The 19,826-nt window shown below is 46.9% G+C and overlaps 1 protein-coding gene across 1 annotated transcript in view; it reads left to right on the forward strand.

Annotated features, from left to right (window-relative positions):
• The window catches only part of LOC135513521 (condensin complex subunit 2-like), a 44,416-nt gene that overhangs the window by 10,750 nt on the left and 13,840 nt on the right, over window positions 1–19,826 (forward strand). Inside the window, exons 10-12 of the mRNA XM_064936399.1 lie at window positions 5,010–5,155; window positions 5,306–5,412; window positions 12,306–12,425. Of these exons, the coding sequence (XP_064792471.1) occupies window positions 5,010–5,155; window positions 5,306–5,412; window positions 12,306–12,425 (373 nt within the window). The remainder of the gene's footprint in view (window positions 1–5,009; window positions 5,156–5,305; window positions 5,413–12,305; window positions 12,426–19,826) is intronic.

Consider the following 19,826-nt stretch of genomic DNA (forward strand, 5'->3'; position numbering starts at 1 on the left):
TGCAGTTTTTTTTTTTTTTTTTTTACGTGTTATTTCTTACATTAGTACCCCAGGTCATCTTAGGTTTCATTACATACAGTCGAGAAGAACTCACCATCAGTACGACCAAGAATATGACTTTCGCAAAGCGGATCCTGTGTTCTGCCTTTCATCCAGGACAACGGAATGGATCCCAGCCGGCGACCCAAAAAAAACGACTCCGTAAAAGAGGGAAACGAGGCGGTCTTCTGGTCAGACTCCGGAGATGGGCACATCGTGCACCACTCCCTAGCATTCTTCTCGCCAATGTCCAGTCTCTTGACAACAAGGTTGATGAAATCTGAGCAAGGGTGGCATTCCAGAGGGACATCAGAGACTAACGTTCTTTGCTTCACGGAAACATGGCTCACTGGAGAGACGCTATCGGAGTCGGTGCAGCCAGCGGGTTTCTCCACGCATCGCGCCGACAGAAACAAACATCTTACTGCATTGTCGGAACTAGAAGCACAAGCATTTCGCTACACTCGCATTAACATCTGCTAACCATGTGTATGTGACAAATAAAATTTGATTTGATTTGGATTTGATTCTGGTAAGAAGAGGGGCGGGGGCGTATGCCTTATGGCTAACGAGACGTGGTGTGATCACAGAAACATACAGGAACTCAAATCCTTCTGTTCACCTGATTTAGAATTCCTCACAATCAAATGTCGACCGCATTATCTACCAAGAGAATTCTCTTCGATTATAATCACAGCCGTATATATTCCCCCCCAAGCAGACACATCGATGGCTCTGAACGAACTTTACTTGACTCTTTGCAAACTGGAATCCATACATCCTGAGGCTGCATTCATTGTAGCTGGGGATTTTAACAAGGCTAATATGAAAACAATACTCCCTAAATTGTATCAGCATATCGATTGCGCAACCAGGGCTTGTTATCATTGTTATTCTTGTTATTCTAACTTCCGCGACACATATAAGGCCCTGCCCCGCCCCGCCCTCCTTTCAGAAAAGCTGACCACGACTCCATTTTGTTGATCCCTGCCTACAGACAGAAACTAAAACAAGAAGGTCCCACGCTGAGGTCTGTCCAACGCTGGTCCGACCAAGCTGATTCCACACTCCAAAACTGCTTCCATCACGTGGACTGGGATATGTTTCGCATTGCGTCAGACAACAACATGACGAATACGCTGATTCGGTGTGAGAGTTCATTAGAACGTGCGTTGAAGATGTTGTTCCCATAGCAACGATTAAAACATTCCCAAACCAGAAACCATGGATTGACGGCAGTATTCGCGTGAAACTGAAAGCGCGAACCACTGCTTTTAATCAGGGCAAGGTGACTGGTAACATGACCGAAAACTAACAGTGCAGCTATTCCCTCCGCAAGGCTAAGTGTCAGTATAGAGACAAAGTAGAATCTCAATTCAACGGCTCAGACACAAGAGGTATGTGGCAGGGTCTACAGTCAATCACGGACTACAAAAAGAAAACCAGCCTAGTCACGGACCAGGATGTCTTGCTCCCAGGCAGACTAAATAACTTTTTTTGCCGCTTTGAGGACAATACAGTGCCACTGACACGGCCTGCAACGAAAACATGCGGACTCTCCTTCACTGCAGCCGAGGTGAGTAAAACATTTAAACGAGTTAACCCTCGCAAGGCTGCAGGCCCAGACAGCATCCCCAGCCGCGCCCTCAGAGCATGCGCAGACCAGCTGGCTGGTGTGTTTACGGACATATTCAATCAATCCCTATACCAGTCTGCTGTTCCCACATGCTTCAAGAGGGCCACCATTGTTCCTGTTCCCAAGAAAGCTAAGGTAACTGAGCTAAACGACTACCGCCCCGTAGCACTCACTTCCGTCATCATGAAGTGCTTTGAGAGACTAGTCAAGGACCATATCACCTCCACCCTACCTGACACCCTAGACCCACTCCAATTTGCTTACCGCCCAAATAGGTCCACAGACGATGCAATCTCAACCACACTGCACACTGCCCTAACCCATCTGGACAAGAGGAATACCTATGTGAGAATGCTGTTCATCGACTACAGCTCGGCATTTAACACCATAGTACCCTCCAAGCTCTATCAAGCTCGAGACCCTGGGTCTCGACCCCGCCCTGTGCAACTGGGTACTGGACTTCCTGACGGGCCGCCCCCAGGTGGTGAGGGTAGCCAACAACATCTCCACCCCGCTGATCCTCAACACTGGGGCCCCACAAGGGTGCGTTCTGAGCCCTCTCCTGTACTCACTGTTCACCCACGACTGCGTGGCCACGCACGCCTCCAACTCAATCATCAAGTTTGCGGACGACACAACAGTGGTAGGCTTGATTACCAACAACGACGAGACGGCCTACAGGGAGGAGGTGAGGGCCCTCGGAGTGTGGTGTCAGGAAAATAACCTCACACTCAACGTCAACAAAACTAAGAAGATGATTGTGGACTTCAGGAAACAGCAGAGGGAACACCCCCCCCCCATCCACATCGTTGGAACAGTAGTGGAGAGGGTAGTAAGTTTTAAGTTCCTCGGCATACACATCACAGACAAACTGAATTGGTCCACTCACACAGACAGCATCGTGAAGAAGGCGCAGCAGCGCCTCTTCAACCTCAGGAGGCTGAAGAAATTTGGCTTGTCACCAAAAGCACTCACAAACTTCTACAGATGCACAATCGAGAGCATCCTGGCTGGCTGTATCACCGCCTGGTACGGCAACTGCTCCGCCCACAACCGTAAGGCTCTCCAGAGGGTAGTGAGGTCTGCACAACGCATCACCGGGGGCAAACTACCTGCCCTCCTGGACACCTACACCACCCGATGTTACAGGAAGGCCATAAAGATCAAGGACAACAACCACCCGAGCCACTGCCTGTTCACCCCGCTATCATCCAGAAGGCGAGGTTAGTACATGTGCATCAAAGCTGGGACCGAGAGACTGAAAAACAGCTTCTATCTCAAGGCCATCAGACTGTTAAATAGCAACCACTAACATTGAGTGGCTGTTGCCAACACACTGACTCAACTCCAGCCACTTTAATAATGGGAATTGATGGGAAATAATGTAAAATATATCACTAGACACTTTAAACAATGCTACCTAATAGCTACCTAATATAATGTTTACATACCCTACATTATTCATGTCATATGTATACGTATATACTGTACTCTATCATCTACGGCATCCTCATGTAATACATGTATCACTAGCCACTTTAACTATGCCACTTTGTTTACATACTCATCTCATATGTATATACTGTACTCGATTACCATCTACTGCATCTTGCCTATGCCGCTCTGTACCATCACTCATTCATATATCTTTATGTACATATTCTTTATCCCCTTACACTTGTGTATAAGACAGTAGTTTTGGAATTGTTAGTTAGATTACTTGTTGGTTATTACTGCATTGTCGGAACTAGAAGCACAAGCATTTTGCTACACTCGCATTAACATCTGCTAACCATGTGTATGTGACAAATAAAATGTGATTTGATTTGACATATGCCAGAAGCTGTGCCAGGCCCGCCATGTCTGTTGACTCATCTCGCTGTAACGCTTAGAATTCACTGGCTTGTATGCCGAAGCAGTGATTGTTTCAAAACATCTCTATCCATGTTACTAATGTGTCATGAAGCAGTGTTGTTGGATGAAGATATTGTCTATATAGTTTTATTTGCCTTTTCCCCTAATATTGCCCCAGCCATATCCACTGCAGGAGGAAGAATGAAGTCCTCCACAATAGTTTGAGGCTTGCCTGTCCTTGCCACTCGATAGCTCACCATATAAGACGCTTCTAGCCCCTTATTATTAATGGTATCTGTTGCTTTTATACACGTCTTACTACTCGAAAGTCATGTTAATTTTCGCTCCAACTCCTGTGGTATATTTTTCAAATTGGCATGTTTTGTTTCTAAATATCTGCGCAAGAGTGACGGTTTCACCCATGGGAGAGCAACGGTTAATGTGATTGTATGTACATTTTCTGACTAGGCTACCTGTATTTGACGTTGTTATTTCACTGAACCCTAGATGGTTTCATTTGATTTTTTGGCAGTGAAATGAGGCTACTTAAACGAGGGGGGAAAAAACCTCCCCTAAATGTATAGCCCCTTTCGAAAATATAAATTGGCTGTTTGAAAATGTGAAGATTTTTATGTGCGTGTGTATACACATTCACATTTTCAAACAGCCAATTTATATTTTGTATATACACACACTCGACAGCATTATGCATACCCCAGTTTGGGAATACTTGCCATAGAGGATCCCAGAGATGTTTCATGAGGAACGGTATCCCACAAGGAAACCTGTCCGGTAGTTTTAATTGACCTTGTTCTGTCTCTAGTTTTGTTGTTGTTGTGACGGTAACACACCCAAACCCTTTAAATATCCAGTTTAGATGTCTTGATGAATGAAGGGAAACAATTTGACTCGACAGAAAAAGCTCCAGGCAGGCTTTAGAATGAGTTACTTATCCTAGCAAAAGTAATTGGATTAACTGAAGATGTGTTTATTAAATCCATATTTTCCCAGTCTAGGTTTAAAAATTAAACTGATGTTTTTTTTCCATCTTGGGCAATAGTTACAGGGGAGATGGATGAGCCAATTAGACAATTAGGTGGCCATGATAGTATGCGGGCCAGATTGGGAATTTAGCAAGGACACCGGGGTTAACACCCCTACTCGTACAATAAATGCCATGGGATCTTTAGTGACCACAGTCAGGACGTTAAATGAGTGTCCTATCTGAAAGATGGTACCATACACAGGGTAATGTCCCCAATCACTGGACAGGGGGATTGGCTTTTATTTATTTTTATCAGAGGAAAGAGGGCCTCCTACTGGCCCTCCAACACCACTTCCAGCAGCATCTGGTCTCACATCTATGGACTGACCAGAACCAACCCTTAGCTTCAGAGGCAAGCCAGCAGTGGGATGCAGGGTGGTATGCTGTTGGCCATGTATTTTAATGTAATTCTGTGGTGTGGTTGACTGTCCACAGGGATGTGATTCCCATTGGAGGGGGGGACATAGCCACCATGTGTCTGCAGCTGTCCAACCAGCCCAGGGAGTACTCCTACTTCAGCCCGAGGACCATGGCTACCTGGGCAGGTCCTGGCTACTGGCGCTTCAAACCTCTGCACAAGAGTGAGTGGTGGTTGTACGGACAAAGTCATGTTGTATATGTAGTTTATCTGCGTTTGGGAGAATTCCTTAACAGCATTGGCCACTAAATATCACCTGTTCATTCCTCTGTCTCGTGTGTGTGTGTGTGTGTGTGTGTGTGTGTGTGTGTAGAGGACAACATGCCTGAGAAGGAGGGTCGCAAGAGGAAGTCTAAGAATGCCTTTGAAATTGACTTTAACGACCATGTCAACTTTGAAACCTACTTCTGCACCACTAGAGTAAGCCCTTGGTAACCCCCCCCAGTTCTCTGATTATTGTTTGAGCTGCACCCAAGAGCATTAACTGGAAATAAGATGGCGCCGGAGAACAAGGATGACGTTTTACGTATTCCAAACCAATTGTGTTTTTTGTTTGTTTCTTTGCTTTGTTTGTAACTTTATTTTGAACTTATTTTGTACATAATGTTGCTGCTACCGTCTCTTATGAACGAAAAGAACTTCTGGGCATCAGAACTGCGATTACTCAACACTGACTGGCAGAATCCTTTTTTTTCTTCTTTTAACTAGTCCCGACAAGCCCAAATTGAATGATGGATGGATGGATGGATGGATGGATGGATCAAACAAACAAACAAACAAACAAACAAACAAACAAACCTCTTCAAGGTTAGGAGCGTTTGTCACAAACTAAGTGGTAAACTGTCACCAAATCACCCAAGAATGAGAGTTCTTTCGAACAGGACAGTACCTGTGTGTTTGTTTCTTCGTCCTGGTCCACCCAGGCCATAGGCGAGGTCAAGGATAGCAGGGTTCGGTACACGAATCGGGTTCTCGGTAGGTCCAGGTCCAAACGCCAACAGGTAAGTCCAAAACAGTCCAGCTCATACACGGTAAATCCAGCCAATCTCTATTGTCTCTTTCTCTATTGTTCATAGATCCTTCCAGCACTCTCTTCTCCTCTTCCTGGTTTTTCTTGACCCTTTATCTGTGGGTTGGCTAAACCTTCTGAGGGTTCCCCTTGCTTCTGGGACTTGTAGTTTTGGTGGTCGGCCATTTTGTGATCTGTAGTTCTGACCGGGGTGGCCATTTTAGTGATCGGGCAGAGCCCGTTTATTAGTTCTGCTCTCACATATCTGCCATTTACCACTCGACCCCCTTCTTTGCCACTATATATATATATATATATATATATATATATATATATATATATATATATATATATATATACATATACATACATACATACATACATACATATACGGTTACACTGGAAACAGGCCCAGATCCCTGTCATTTGTGTGAAGAGAAGGCAAAGAAGGGGCTTGAGGGCGGGCTGCCTTCTGAGAATTTGTAGGCGATCGACTAAACCCCAACTTCCTTCCATTCTGCTAGCAAATGTGCAATCTTTGGAAAATAAAATCGATAAACTATGCGGAAGATTAAACTCCCAACGGGTCATTCAAAACTGAACGATGACATCAACATACAGCTGGCTGGTTATACACTGTATCGGCAGGACAGAACAGGGGCGTCTGGTATTTTTGTAAATAATATCTAAGGAATTCTCAAGGTTTTGCCCACCTGAGGTAGTGTGGTCTACAGCTTATCATGAGATACTCTATCTACCTAGAGACGTTTCAGCTGTATTTGTCGTAGCTGTCTACATCCCACCGCAGACCGATGCTGGCACTAAGACATCACTGATTGTGCTGTATTCCGCCATAAGCAAACAGGAAAACACTCACCCAGAGGTGGTGCACTTAGTTGCCGGGGACTTTAATGCAGGGAAACTTAAATCAGTTTTACCAAATTTCTCTCAGCATGTTAAATGTGCAACCAGTGGGGAAAAAACTCTGGAACACCTTTACTCCGCATACAAAGCTTGTCCTCCATTTTGCAAATATGACCATAATTCTATCCTCCTGATTCCTGCTTACAAGGAAAAATAAAGCAGGAAGCACCTGTGACAAGATCAATAAAAAAGTGGTCAGATGAAACAAATGCTAAGCTACAGGATTGTTTTACGAGCACAGACTGGAATATGTTCCGGGATTTCTCAGATGGCATTGGGGAGTACACATCAGTCATTGGCTTCATCAATAAGTGCATCGACGACGTCGTCCCCACAGTGACCATACGTACATACCCCAACCAGAAGCCATGGATTACAGGCAACATCCGCACTGAGCTAAAGGCCAGAGCTGCCACTTTCAAGGAGCATGACTCTAACCCGGAAGCTTATAAGAAATCCCGCTATGCCCGCCGACGAACCATCAAAGCATCAATGGAGGACCATGATCGAATTGTACTACATAGGCTCTGATGTTCGTCGGATGTGACTGGGCTTGCAAACCATTACAGACTACAAAGAAACACAGCCGAGATCTGCCCAGTGACACGAGCCTACCAGATGAGCTAAAGTACTTCTATGCTCGCTTTGAGGCAAATAACACTGAAACATGCATGAGAGCACCAGCTCTTCCGGAAGACTGTGATCATGCTCTCCGCAGCCAATGTGAGTAAGACCTTTTAAAACTTATTTGGGATCAGTGTCCCTTCCACGGGATGGTTGAGCTGACACAGGCTAATTCGATTAGCATGAGGTTCTAAGTACAAGAACATTACCCAGAACATAATTTAGATATCTGATAGTCAGGAAGATTAACAAGAATTTAAGAACTGCACTGTCCAATTTACAGTAGCTATTACAGTGAAAGAGTGAGGAGAGGTGCACAATTTTGAACATAAAGTTATTAATAAACAAATTAGGCACATTTGAGCTGTCTTGATACAACATTTTGAACATAAATGCAATGGTTCATTGGATCTGTCTAAAATGTTGCACATACATTGCTACCATCTAGTGGCCAATATCTAAATTGCACCTAGGCTGGAATAATACATTATGGATTTCAAAGATGGTACAAAAGAACACTTGTTTTTTTTCTTTGTATTATCTGTTACCAAATCTAGTGTGTTATTCTCCTACATTCCTTTCACATTTCCACAAACTTCAAAGTGTTTCCTTTCAAATGGTACCAAGAATATGCATATCCTTGCTTCAGGGCCTGAGCTACAGGCAGTGAGATTTGGGTATGTCTTTTTAGGTGAAAATTTAAAAAAGGGGGGTGGATCCTTAAGATCAACATTCACAGACGGATTACCAGGACATGCACTGCGAGTATACGCTGACCAACTGGCAAGTGTCTTAACTGACATTTTCAACCTCTTCCTGTCCGAGTCTGTAATACCAACATGTTTTAAGCAGACCACCATAGTCCCTGTGCTCAAGAACCCTAAGGTAACCTGCCTAAATGACTACCGACCCGTAGCACTCAGGTCTGTAGCCATGTAGCTTTGAAAGGCTGGTCATGGCTCACATCAACACCATTATCCCAGAAACCCTAGGCCCACTCCAATTTGCATACCGTCCTAACAGATCCACAGATGATGCAATCTCTATTGCACTCCACACTGCCCTTTCCCACCTGGACAAAAGGAACACCTATGTGAGAATGCTATTCATTGACTACAGCTCAGCGTTCAACACCATAGTGCCCTCAGCTCATCAATAAGCTAACGACCCTGGGACAAAACACCTCCCTCTGCAACTGGATCCTGGACTTCCTGGCGGGCCGCCCCCAGGTGGTAAGGGTAGGTAACAACACATCCAACACACTGATCCTCAACACAGGGCCCTCAGGGGTGTGTGCTCTGTCCCCTACTGTACTGCCTGTTCACTCATGGCTGCACTGCCAGGCATGACCCCAATACAATCATTAAGTTTGCCGATGACAAAACAGTGGTAGGCCTGATCATCGACAACGATGAGACAGCCTATAGGGAGGTGGTCAGAGACCTGGCCGGGTGGTGCCAGGACAAAAACCTCTCCCTCAACATGATCAAGACAAAGGAGATGATTGTGGACTATAGGAAGAAGAGGACCGAGCACGCCCCCATTCTCATCAACGGGGCTGTAGTGGAGCAGTTTGAGAGCTTCAAGTTCCTTGCTGTCCACATCACCAACAAACTTACATGGTCCAAGTTAGGGATGGGCGATATGGCCAAAATCTCATATCCTGATATCGATACATATCACGATAGACATTCTGTAAATTCAATGAATAAATAGTTTATATAAAGTGACCACATGTAAAGGCCTATTTCTTATTACATTTTGAATGATACTCAACAAATAAAAGGTATTTGGTATCTTGAGTCGAGTGTTAGCACCAACTCACGAAACCCCTGTTTCTCGACAGTGTAAATTAGGGCCATGTCTTTGCAAATGTAAGTTATAACGACAGCTGTTACCTCCCATCGAATTGTACTACATAGAGGTTCGTGGTGTTTGAGCCTGTTGTCGGGTCCGGCCTGTGGCGTATTTTGCAGAGGGTGGTTTTCTGGTGTGTGTCAGACTTTACATACCCAAACCACGCCCTTGCGACTGAAGTAGCCTCTCTTTTAGGTACGGTCTCTGTGCTCTGTATCGCATTCACTCTCCTCCATGTTTTGCTTGTGTTGCAAATGTCCAAATATAAAGAGTGATTTGCGACACAACGAAATAAACAAGAGCGTAATATGAAACGATAGAAAATCGTCTATCGTCACACGATATTTATCATTGTCATCTCGCCTAGCCCTGGTCCAAGCACACCAAAACAGTCGTGAAGAGGGCACGACAAAACCTGTTCCCCCTCAGGAGACTGAAAAGATTTGGCATGGGTCCTCAGATCCTCAAAAGGTTCTACAGCTGCACCATCGAGAGCATCCTGACTGCATCACTACCTGGTATGGCAACTGCTCGGCCTCCGACCATAAGGCACTACAGAGTTTAGTGTGTACGGCCCAGTACATCACTGGTGCCAAGCTTCCTGCCATCCAGGACCTCTACACCAGGCAGTGTCAGAGGAAGGCCCTAAAAATTGTCAGACTCCAGCCACCCTAGTTAGACTGTTCTCTCTACTATCACACAGCAAGCGGTACAGGAGTGCCAAGTCTAGTTCCAAGAGGCTTCTAAACAGCTTCTACCCGGGCGACTCTTTTCTCTGTATACATCAATGATGTCGCTCTTGCTGCTGGTGATTCTCTGATCCACCTCCTATGCAGACGACACCATTCTATATACTTCTGCCCCCTCTTTTGGACACTGTGTTAACTAACCTACAGACGAGCTTCAATGCCATACAACTCTCCTTCTGTGGCCTACAACTGCTCTTAAATGCAAGTAAAACTAATGCATGCTCTTCAACCGATCGCTGCCCGCCCGTCCAGCATCACTACTCTGGACGGTTCTGACCATGTGGACAACTACAAATACCTAGGTGTCTGGTTAGACGATAAAATCTCCTTCCAGACTCTCCAATCCAAAATCTAGAATCGGCTTCCTATTTCGCAACAAAACATCCTTCACTCATGTTGCCAAACATACCCTCGTAAAACTGACCATCCTACTGATCCTCGACTTCGGCGATGTCATTTACAAAATAGCCTCCAATAAATTTGATGCAGTCGATCACAGTGCCATCCGTTTTGTCACCAAAGCCCCATATACTACCCACCACTGCGACCTGTATGTTCTCGTTGGCTGGCCCTCGTTTCACATTTGTTGCCAAACCCACTGGCTCCAGGTCATCTATAAGTCTTTGCTAGGTAAAGCCCTGCCTTATCTCAGTTCACTGGTCACCATTGCAACACCCACCCATAGCACTCGCTCCAGCAGGTATATCTCTCTGGTCACCCCCAAAGCCAATTCTGCCTTTGGCCACCTTTCCGTCCAGTTCTCTGCTGCCAATGACTGGAAGGATTTGAAAAATCACTGAAGCTGGAGACTCATTTCTCCCTCACTAACTTTACGCACCAGCTGTCAGAGCAGCTTACAGATCACTGCACCTGTACATAGCCAATCTGTAAATAGCCCATCCAACTACCTTATCCCCATACTGTTATTTTTTTTTACTCCTTTGCACCCCAGTATCTCTACTTGCACATTCATCTTTTGCACATCTATCACTCCAGTGTTTAATTGCAAAATTGTAATGATTTTGCCATTATGGCCTATTTATTGCCAACCTCCCTTATCTTACCTCAGTTGCACACAATGTATGTAGACTTTTCCTCTTGTGTTATTGATTGTATGTTTGTTTATTCCATGTGTAACTCTGTTGTTTGTCACACTGCTTTGCTTTATCTTGGCCAGGTCGCAGTTGTAAATGAGAACTTGTTCTCAACTAGCCTGGTTAAATAAAGGTGAAATAAAAAAAAACAAGCCATAAGACTCATGAACATCTAATCATATGGCTTCCCAGACTATTTGCATCGCCCCCCTCCTTTACACCGCATGTATAGTCACTTAAATAACTCTACCTACATGTACATATTACCTCAACTAACCGGTGCACATTGACTCTGTATCGGTACCCCCGTGTATAGTCACTTTAATAACTCTACCTACATGTACATATTACCTCAACTAACCGGTGCACATTGACTCTGTACCGGTACCCCCGTGTATAGTCACTTTAATAACTCTACCTACATGTACATATTACCTCAACTAACCGGTGCACATTGACTCTGTACCGGTACCCCCGTGTATAGTCACTTTAATAACTCTACCTACATGTACATATTACCTCAACTAACCGGTGCACATTGACTCTGTACCGGTACCCCCGTGTATAGTCACTTTAACTCTACCTACATGTACATATTACCTCAACTAACCGGTGCACATTGACTCTGTACCGGTACCCCCATGTATAGTCTCGCTATTGTTAATTTACTGCTGCTCTTTAATTACTTGTTACTTTTATTTCTTATTCTTACTCAATTATTTGTTTTCCTGCATTGTTGGTTAGGGGCTCTTAAGCATTTCACTGTAAGGTTGTATTCGGTGCGTGTGACTAAATTTGATTTTATAATCACTAGTAGGCAGTCACATTCTAAAGTTAAAGTGCCCGTTTTCTGAGCGGTTGTCAATTACTGTATTAGTCACTTCTGTAAATCACTTTTGATGCTAATACAGGGGTCAAGTGTCTTGACAATCCCTGCGTATGTATAAGACAGTTATGCAATTTCTGAAATGTGGTTTTAGTGGCTATAGGAGTTTCCTCACCACTCACACATTGATTCAAACCTTTCTCTCACCTCTGCTTAATGTGTTCTCCCAGGCTGCTACCACTATCATCAAGTCCGCCCTCAGTACCAGCAACAAGAAAACCACTCGAGCTGCAGACTTCCAGTTCCCCCTTAAGACCCTGTCCCAACTCAGCCTCAAACCTGCCAGCACAGTAAGACCTTCTGTACACAACAACCAGCATGGAATAAACACATTTTGGGTGAAATGAATGTAACACACACTAGTTGACCCTGTCCTGCGTCTCCATGGTGATACCAGGGGACAGTGGTGTGCTAAAACAATGTGTAGCCGCCACCAGATACAGTCAGGCTTCATAACCGTAGCTGAATGGAACTGATATGCTGGTGCAACTGATAAAGTGAAGATTGTGATGCCATTGACGTGTGTGCTCCATGTCAGTAAACGTGTGTGTGTGTGTGTGTGTGTGTGTGTGCTCCATGTCAGTAAACGTGTGTGTGTGTGTGTGTGTGCTCCATGTCAGTAAACGTGTGTGTGTGTGTGTGCTCCATGTCAGTAAACGTGTGTGTGCTCCATGTCAGTAAACGTGTGTGTGTGTGCTCCATGTCAGTAAACGTGTGTGTGTGTGTGTGCTCCATGTCAGTAAACGTGTGTGTGTGTGTGTGTGCTCCATGTCAGTAAACGTGTGTGTGTGTGTGTGCTCCATGTCAGTGTGTGTGTGTGTGTGCTCCATGTGTGCTCCATGTCAGTGTGTGTGTGTGTGTGCTCCATGTCAGTAAACCATGTCAGTAAACGTGTGTGTGCTCCATGTCAGTAAACGTGTGTGTGTGTGTGTGTGTGTGTGCTCCATGTCAGTAAACGTGTGTGTGTGTGTGTGTGTGTGTGCTCCATGTCAGTAAACGTGTGTGTGCTCCATGTCAGTAAACGTGTGTGTGTGTGTGTGTCAGTAAACCATGTCAGTAAACGTGTGTGTGCTCCATGTCAGTAAACGTGTGTGTGTGTGCTCCATGTCAGTAAACGTGTGTGTGTGTGTGCTCCATGTCAGTAAACGTGTGTGTGTGTGCTCCATGTCAGTAAACGTGTGTGTGTGTGTGTGTGCTCCATGTCAGTAAACGTGTGTGTGTGTGTGCTCCATGTCAGTAAACGTGTGTGTGTGTGCTCCATGTCAGTAAACGTGTGTGTGCTCCATGTCAGTAAATGTGTGTGTGTGTGTCAGTGCTCCATGTCAGTGTGTGTGCTCCATGTCAGTGTGTGTGTGTGCTCCATGTCAGTGTGCTCCATGTCAGTGTGTGTGTGTGCTCCATGTCAGTGTGTGTGTGTGCTCCATGTCAGTGTGTGTCCATGTGTGTGTGTGTGTGTGTGTGTGCTCCATGTCAGTGTGTAAGTGTGTGTGTGTGCTCCATGTCAGTGTGTGTGTGTGTGCTCCATGTCAGTGTGTGTGTGTGTGTGCTCCATGTCTGTGTGTGTGTGTGTGTGTCAACGTGTGTGTGTGTGTGTGTGTGTGTGTGTGTGCTCCATGTGTGTGTGTGTGTGTGTGCTCCATGTCTGTGTGTGTGTGTGTGCTCCATGTCAGTGTGTGTGTGTCAGTGTGTGTGTGTGTGTGCTCCATGTCAGTGTGTGTGTGTGTGCTCCATGTCAGTGTGTGTGTGTGTGTGTGTGTGTGTGTGTGCTCCATGTCAGTGTGTGTGTGTGTGCTCCATGTCAGTGTGTGTGTGTGTGCTCCATGTCAGTGTGTGTGTGCTCCATGTCAGTGTGTGTGTGTGTGCTCCATGTCAGTGTGTGTGTGTGTGTGTGCTCCATGTCAGTGTGTGTGTGTGTGCTCCATGTCAGTGTGTGTGTGTGTGCTCCATGTCAGTGTGTGTGTGTGTGCTCCATGTCAGTGTGTGTGTGTGTGCTCCATGTCAGTGTGTGTGTGTGTGCTCCATGTCAGTGTGTGTGTGTGTGTGTGTGTGTGTCCATGTCAGTGTGTGTGTGTGTGTGCTCCATGTCCATGTCAGTGTGTGTGTGTGTGTGTGCTCCATGTCTGTGTGTGTGTGTGCTCCATGTCAGTGTGTGTGTGTCCATGTCAGTGTGTGTGCTCCATGTCAGTGTGTGTGTGTGTGCTCCATGTCAGTGTGTGTGTGTGTGTGTGTGTGCTCCATGTCAGTGTGTGTGTGTGCTCCATGTCAGTGTGTGTGTGTGTGTGTGCTCCATGTCAGTGTGTGTGTGTGTGTGTGTCCATGTCTCCATGTCAGTGTGTGTGTGTGTGCTCCATGTCAGTGTGTGTGTGTGTGTGTGTGTGTGTGCTCCATGTCAGTGTGTGTGTGTGTGTGTGTGTGTGTGTGTGCTCCATGTCAGTGTGTGTGTGTGTGTGTGCTCCATGTCAGTGTGTGTGTGTGCTCCATGTCAGTGTGTGTGTGTGTGTGCTCCATGTCAGTGTGTGTGTGTGTGTCAGTGTGTCCATGTCAGTGTGTGTGTGTGTGCTCCATGTCAGTGTGTGTGTGTGTGCTCCATGTCAGTGTGTGTGTGTGTGTCCATGTCAGTGTGTGTGTGTGTGCTGTGTGTGTGTGTGTGCTCCATGTCAGTGTGTGTGTGTGTCCATGTCAGTGTGTGTGTGTGTGTGCTCCATGTCAGTGTGTGTGTGTGTCAGTGTGTGTGTCCATGTCATGTGTGTGTGTGTGCTCCATGTCAGTGTGTGTGTGTGTGCTCCATGTCAGTGTGTGTGTGTGTGTGCTCCATGTCAGTGTGTGTGTGTGTGCTCCATGTCAGTGTGTGTGTGTGTGTGCTCCATGTCAGTGTGTGTGTGTGTGTGCTCCATGTCAGTGTGTGTGTGTGTGCTCCATGTCAGTGTGTGTGTGTGTGTGTGTGTGTGTGTGTGTGTCTCCCATGTCAGTGTGTGTGTGTGTGTGCTCCATGTCAGTGTGTGTGTGTGTCAGTGTGTGTGTGTGTGCTCCATGTCAGTGTGTGTGTGTGCTCCATGTCAGTGTGTGTGTGTGCTCCATGTCAGTGTGTGTGTGTGCTCCATGTCAGTGTGTGTGTGTGTGTGTGTGTGTGCTCCATGTCAGTGTGTGTGTGTGCTCCATGTCAGTGTGTGTGTGTGTGCTCCATGTCAGTGTGTGTGTGTGTGCTCCATGTCAGTGTGTGTGTGTGTGCTCCATGTCAGTGTGTGTGTGTGTGCTCCATGTCAGTGTGTGTGTGTGTGTCAGTGTGTGTGCTCCATGTCAGTGTGTGTGTGTGTGTGTGTGTGTGCTCCATGTGTGTGTGTGTGTCCATGTCAGTGTGTGTGTGTGTGCTCCATGTCAGTGTGTGTGTGTGCTCCATGTCAGTGTGTGTGTGTGTGTGTGCTCCATGTCAGTGTGTGTGTGTGTGTGTGTGTGTGTGCTCCATGTCAGTGTGTGTGTCCATGTCAGTGTGTGTGTGCTCCATGTCAGTGTGTGTGTGCTCCATGTCAGTGTGTGTGTGTGCTCCATGTCAGTGTGTGTGTGTGTGTGTGCTCCATGTCAGTGTGTGTGTGCTCCATGTCAGTGTGTGTGTGTGCTCCATGTCAGTGTGTGTGTGTGTGTGTGCTCCATGTCAGTGTGTGTGTGTGTGTGTGCTCCATGTCAGTGTGTGTGTGTGTGCTCCATGTCAGTGTGTGTGTGTGTCCATGTGTGTGTGTGTGTGTGTGTGTGCTCCATGTCAGTGTGTGTGTGTGTGTGTGTGCTCCATGTCAGTGTGTGTGTGTCAGTAATGTGTGTGTGTGCTCCATGTCAGTGTGTGTGTGTGTCTGTGTGTGTGTGTGCTCCATGTCAGTGTGTGTGTGTGTGTGTTTGTGCTCCATGTCAGTGTGTGTGTGTGCTCCATGTCAGTGTGTGTGTGTGCTCCATGTCAGTGTGTGTGTGTGCTCCATGTCAGTGTGTGTGTGCTCCATGTCAGTGTGTGTGTGTGTGTGTGTCCATGTGTCCATGTCTGTGTGTGTGTGTGCTCCATGTCAGTAAACGTGTGTGTGTGTGTGTGTGTCCATGTCAGTGTGTGTGTGTGTGTGTGTGTGCTCCATGTCTGTGTGTGTGTGTGTTCCATGTCTGTGTGTGTGTGTGCTCCATGTCAGTAAACGTGTGTGTGTGTGTGTGTGTGTGTGTGTGTGTGTGCTCCATGTCAGTGTGTGTGTGTGCTCCATGTCAGTGTGTGTGTGTGCTCCATGTCAGTGTGTGTGTGTGTGCTCCATGTCAGTGTGTGTGTGTGTGCTCCATGTCAGTGTGTGTGTGTGCTCCATGTCTGTGTGTGTGTGTGTGTGCTCCATGTCAGTGTGTGTGCTCCATGTCAGTGTGTGTGTGTGCTCCATATCAGTGTGCTCCATGTCAGTGTGTGTGTGTGCTCCATGTCAGTGTGTGTGTGTGCTCCATGTCAGTGTGTGTGTGTGTGTGCTCCATGTCAGTGTGTGTGTGTGCTCCATGTCAGTGTGTGTGTGTGCTCCATGTCAGTGTGTGTGTGTGTGCTCCATGTCAGTGTGTGTGTGTGTGTGTGCCATGTCATGTCAGTGTGTGTGTGTGCTCCATGTCTCCATGTCAGTGTGTGTGTGTGCTCCATGTCTGTGTGTGTGCTCCATGTCACGTGTGTGTGTGTGTGTGTGCTCCATGTCAGTGTGTGTGTGTGTGCTCCATGTCAGTGTGTGTGTGTGTGTCCATGTCAATAATGTGTGTGTGTGTGTGTCAATATGTCAGTGTGTGTGTGTGTGTGTCCATGTGTGTGCTCCATGTCAGTGTGTGTGTGTGTGTGCTCCATGTCAGTGTGTGTGTGTGTGCTCCATGTCAGTGTGTGTGTGTCCATGTGCTCCATGTCAATGTGTGTGTGTGTCAATAATGTGTGTGTGTGCTCCATGTCAGTGTGTGTGTGTGTGTGTGTGTGCTCCATGTCAGTGTGTGTGTGTGTGTGCTCCATGTCAGTGTGTGTGTGTGTCAGTGTCCATGTCAGTGTGTGTGTGTGTGCTCCATGTCAGTGTGTGTGTGTGCTCCATGTCAGTGTGTGTGTGTCCATGTGTGTGTGCTCTCCATGTCAGTGTGTGTGTGTGCTCCATGTCAGTGTGTGTGTGTGTGCTCCATGTCAGTGTGTGTGTGTGTCCATGTCAGTGTGTGTGTGTCCATGTCAGTGTGTGTGTGTGTGTGTGCTCCATGTCATGTCAGTGTGTGTGTGTGTGTGCTCCATGTCAGTGTGTGTGCTCCATGTCAGTGTGTGTCCATGTCAGTGTGTGTGTGTGTGTCAGTGTGTGTGTGTCCATGTCAGTGCTCCATGTCAGTGTGTGTGTGTGTGCTCCATGTCAGTGTGTGTGTGTGTGCTCCATGTCAGTGTGTGTGTGTGTGCTCCATGTCAGTGTGTGTGTCCATGTCCATGTCAGTGTGTGTGTGTGTGCTCCATGTCAGTGTGTGTGTGTGTGCTCCATGTCAGTAATCGTGTGTGTGTGTGTGTCAGTGTGTGTGTGTGTGTGTGCTCCATGTCAGTGTGTGTGTGTGTGCTCCATGTCAGTGTGCTCCATGTCAACGTGTGTGTGTCCATGTCAGTGTGTGTGTGTGCTCCATGTCAGTGTGTGTGTGTGCTCCATGTCAGTGTGTGTGTGTGTGTGTGTGTGTGTGCTCCATGTCAGTGTGTGTGTGTGTGTGTGTGCTCCATGTCAGTGTGTGTGTGTGTGTGTGCTCCATGTCAGTGTGTGTGTGTGTGTGTGTGCTCCATGTCAGTGTGTGTGTGTGTGTGTGCTCCATGTCAGTGTGTGTGTGTGTGTGCTCCATGTCAGTAAACGTGTGTGTGTGTGTGTGCTCCATGTCAGTAAACGTGTGTGTGTGTGTCCATGTCTGTGTGTGTGTGTGTGCTCCATGTCAGTGTGTGTGTGTGTGCTCCATGTCAGTGTGTGTGTGTGCTCCATGTCAGTAAATGTGTGTGTGTGTGTGCTCCATGTCAGTGTGTGTGTGTGTGTGCTCCATGTCTGTGTCTGTGTGTGTGTGTGTGTGTGTGTGTGTGTGTGTGTGTGCTCCATGTCAGTGTGTGTGTGTGTGTGTGCTCCATGTCAGTGTGTGTGTGTGTGCTCCATGTCAGTGTGTGTGTGTGTGTGCTCCATGTCAGTGTGTGTGTGTGTGTGCTCCATGTCAGTGTGTGTGTGTGTGCTCCATGTCAGTGTGTGTGTGTGTGCTCCATGTCAGTGTGTGTGTGTGTGTGCTCCATGTCAGTGTGTGTGTGCTCCATGTCAGTGTGTGTGTGTGTGCTCCATGTCAGTGTGTGTGTGTGCTCCATGTCAGTGTGTGTGTGTGTGTGCTCTCCATGTCAGTGTGTGTGTGTGCTCCATGTCAGTGTGTGTGTGCTCCATGTCAGCTCCATGTCAGTGTGTGTGTGCTCCATGTCAGTGTGTGTGTGTGCTCCATGTCAGTGTGTGTGTGTGTGCTCCATGTCAGTGTGTGTGTGTGTGTGCTCCATGTCAGTGTGTGTGTGTGTGTGCTCCATGTCAGTGTGTGTGTGTGTGTCAGTGTGTGTGTGTGTGCTCCATGTCAGTGTGTGTGTGTGTGTGTGTGTGCTCCATGTCTCCATGTGTGTGTGTGTGTGCTCCATGTCATGTCAGTGTGTGTGTCCATGTGTGTGTGTGTGTGTGTGTGTGCTCCATGTCAGTGTGTGTGTGTGTGCTCCATGTCAGTGTGTGTGTGTGTCCATGTCCATGTGTGTGTGTGTCCATGTCAGTGTGTGTGTGTGTGTGTGTGTGCTCCATGTCAGTGTGTGTGTGTGTGTGTGTGTGTGTGTGCTGTGTGTGTGTGTGTGCTCCATGTCAGTGTGTGTGTGTGTGTGTGCTCCATGTCAGTGTGTGTGTGTGTGTGTGTGCTCCATGTCAGTGTGTGTGTGTGTGTGCCATGTCAGTGTGTGTGTGTGTGCTCCATGTCAGTGTGTGTGTGTGTGCTCCATGTCAGTGTGTGTGTGTGTGTGTGTCCATGTCAGTGTGTGTGTGTGTGTGTGTGCTCCATGTCAGTGTGTGTGTGTGTGTCAGTGTGTGTGTGTGTGTGCTCCATGTCAGTGTGTGTGTGTGTGTGCTCCATGTCAGTGTGTGTGTGTGTGTGTGTGCCCATGTCAGTGTGTGTGTGTGTGTGCTCCATGTCAGTGTGTGTGTGTGTGTGCTCCATGTCAGTAAACGTGTGTGTGCTCCATGTCTGTGTGTGTGTGCTCCATGTCAGTGTGTGTGTGTGTGTGTGTGTGCTCCATGTCAGTGTGTGTGTGTGTGTGCTCCATGTCAGTGTGTGTGTGTGTGCTCCATGTCAGTGTGTGTGTGTGCTCCATGTCAGTGTGTGTGTGTGTGTGCTCCATGTCAGTGTGTGTGTGTGTGTGTCAGTGTCCATGTCAGTGTGTGTGTGTGTGTGTGTGTCCATGTCAGTGTGTGTGTGTGTGTGTGTGTTCCATGTGTGTGTGTGTGTGTGCTCCATGTCAGTAAACGTGTGTGTGTGTGTGTGCTCCATGTCAGTGTGTGTGTGTGTGCTCCATGTCAGTAAACGTGTGTGTGTGTGTGCTCCATGTCAGTAAACGTGTGTGTGTGTGTGTGTGTGTGTGTGCTCCATGTCAGTAAACGTGTGTGTGTGTGTGTGTGTGCTCCATGTCAGTAAACGTGTGTGTG

Source organism: Oncorhynchus masou, chromosome 25 (assembly GCF_036934945.1).
Source record: "Oncorhynchus masou masou isolate Uvic2021 chromosome 25, UVic_Omas_1.1, whole genome shotgun sequence".
Taxonomy (NCBI): Eukaryota; Metazoa; Chordata; class Actinopteri; order Salmoniformes; family Salmonidae; genus Oncorhynchus; species Oncorhynchus masou.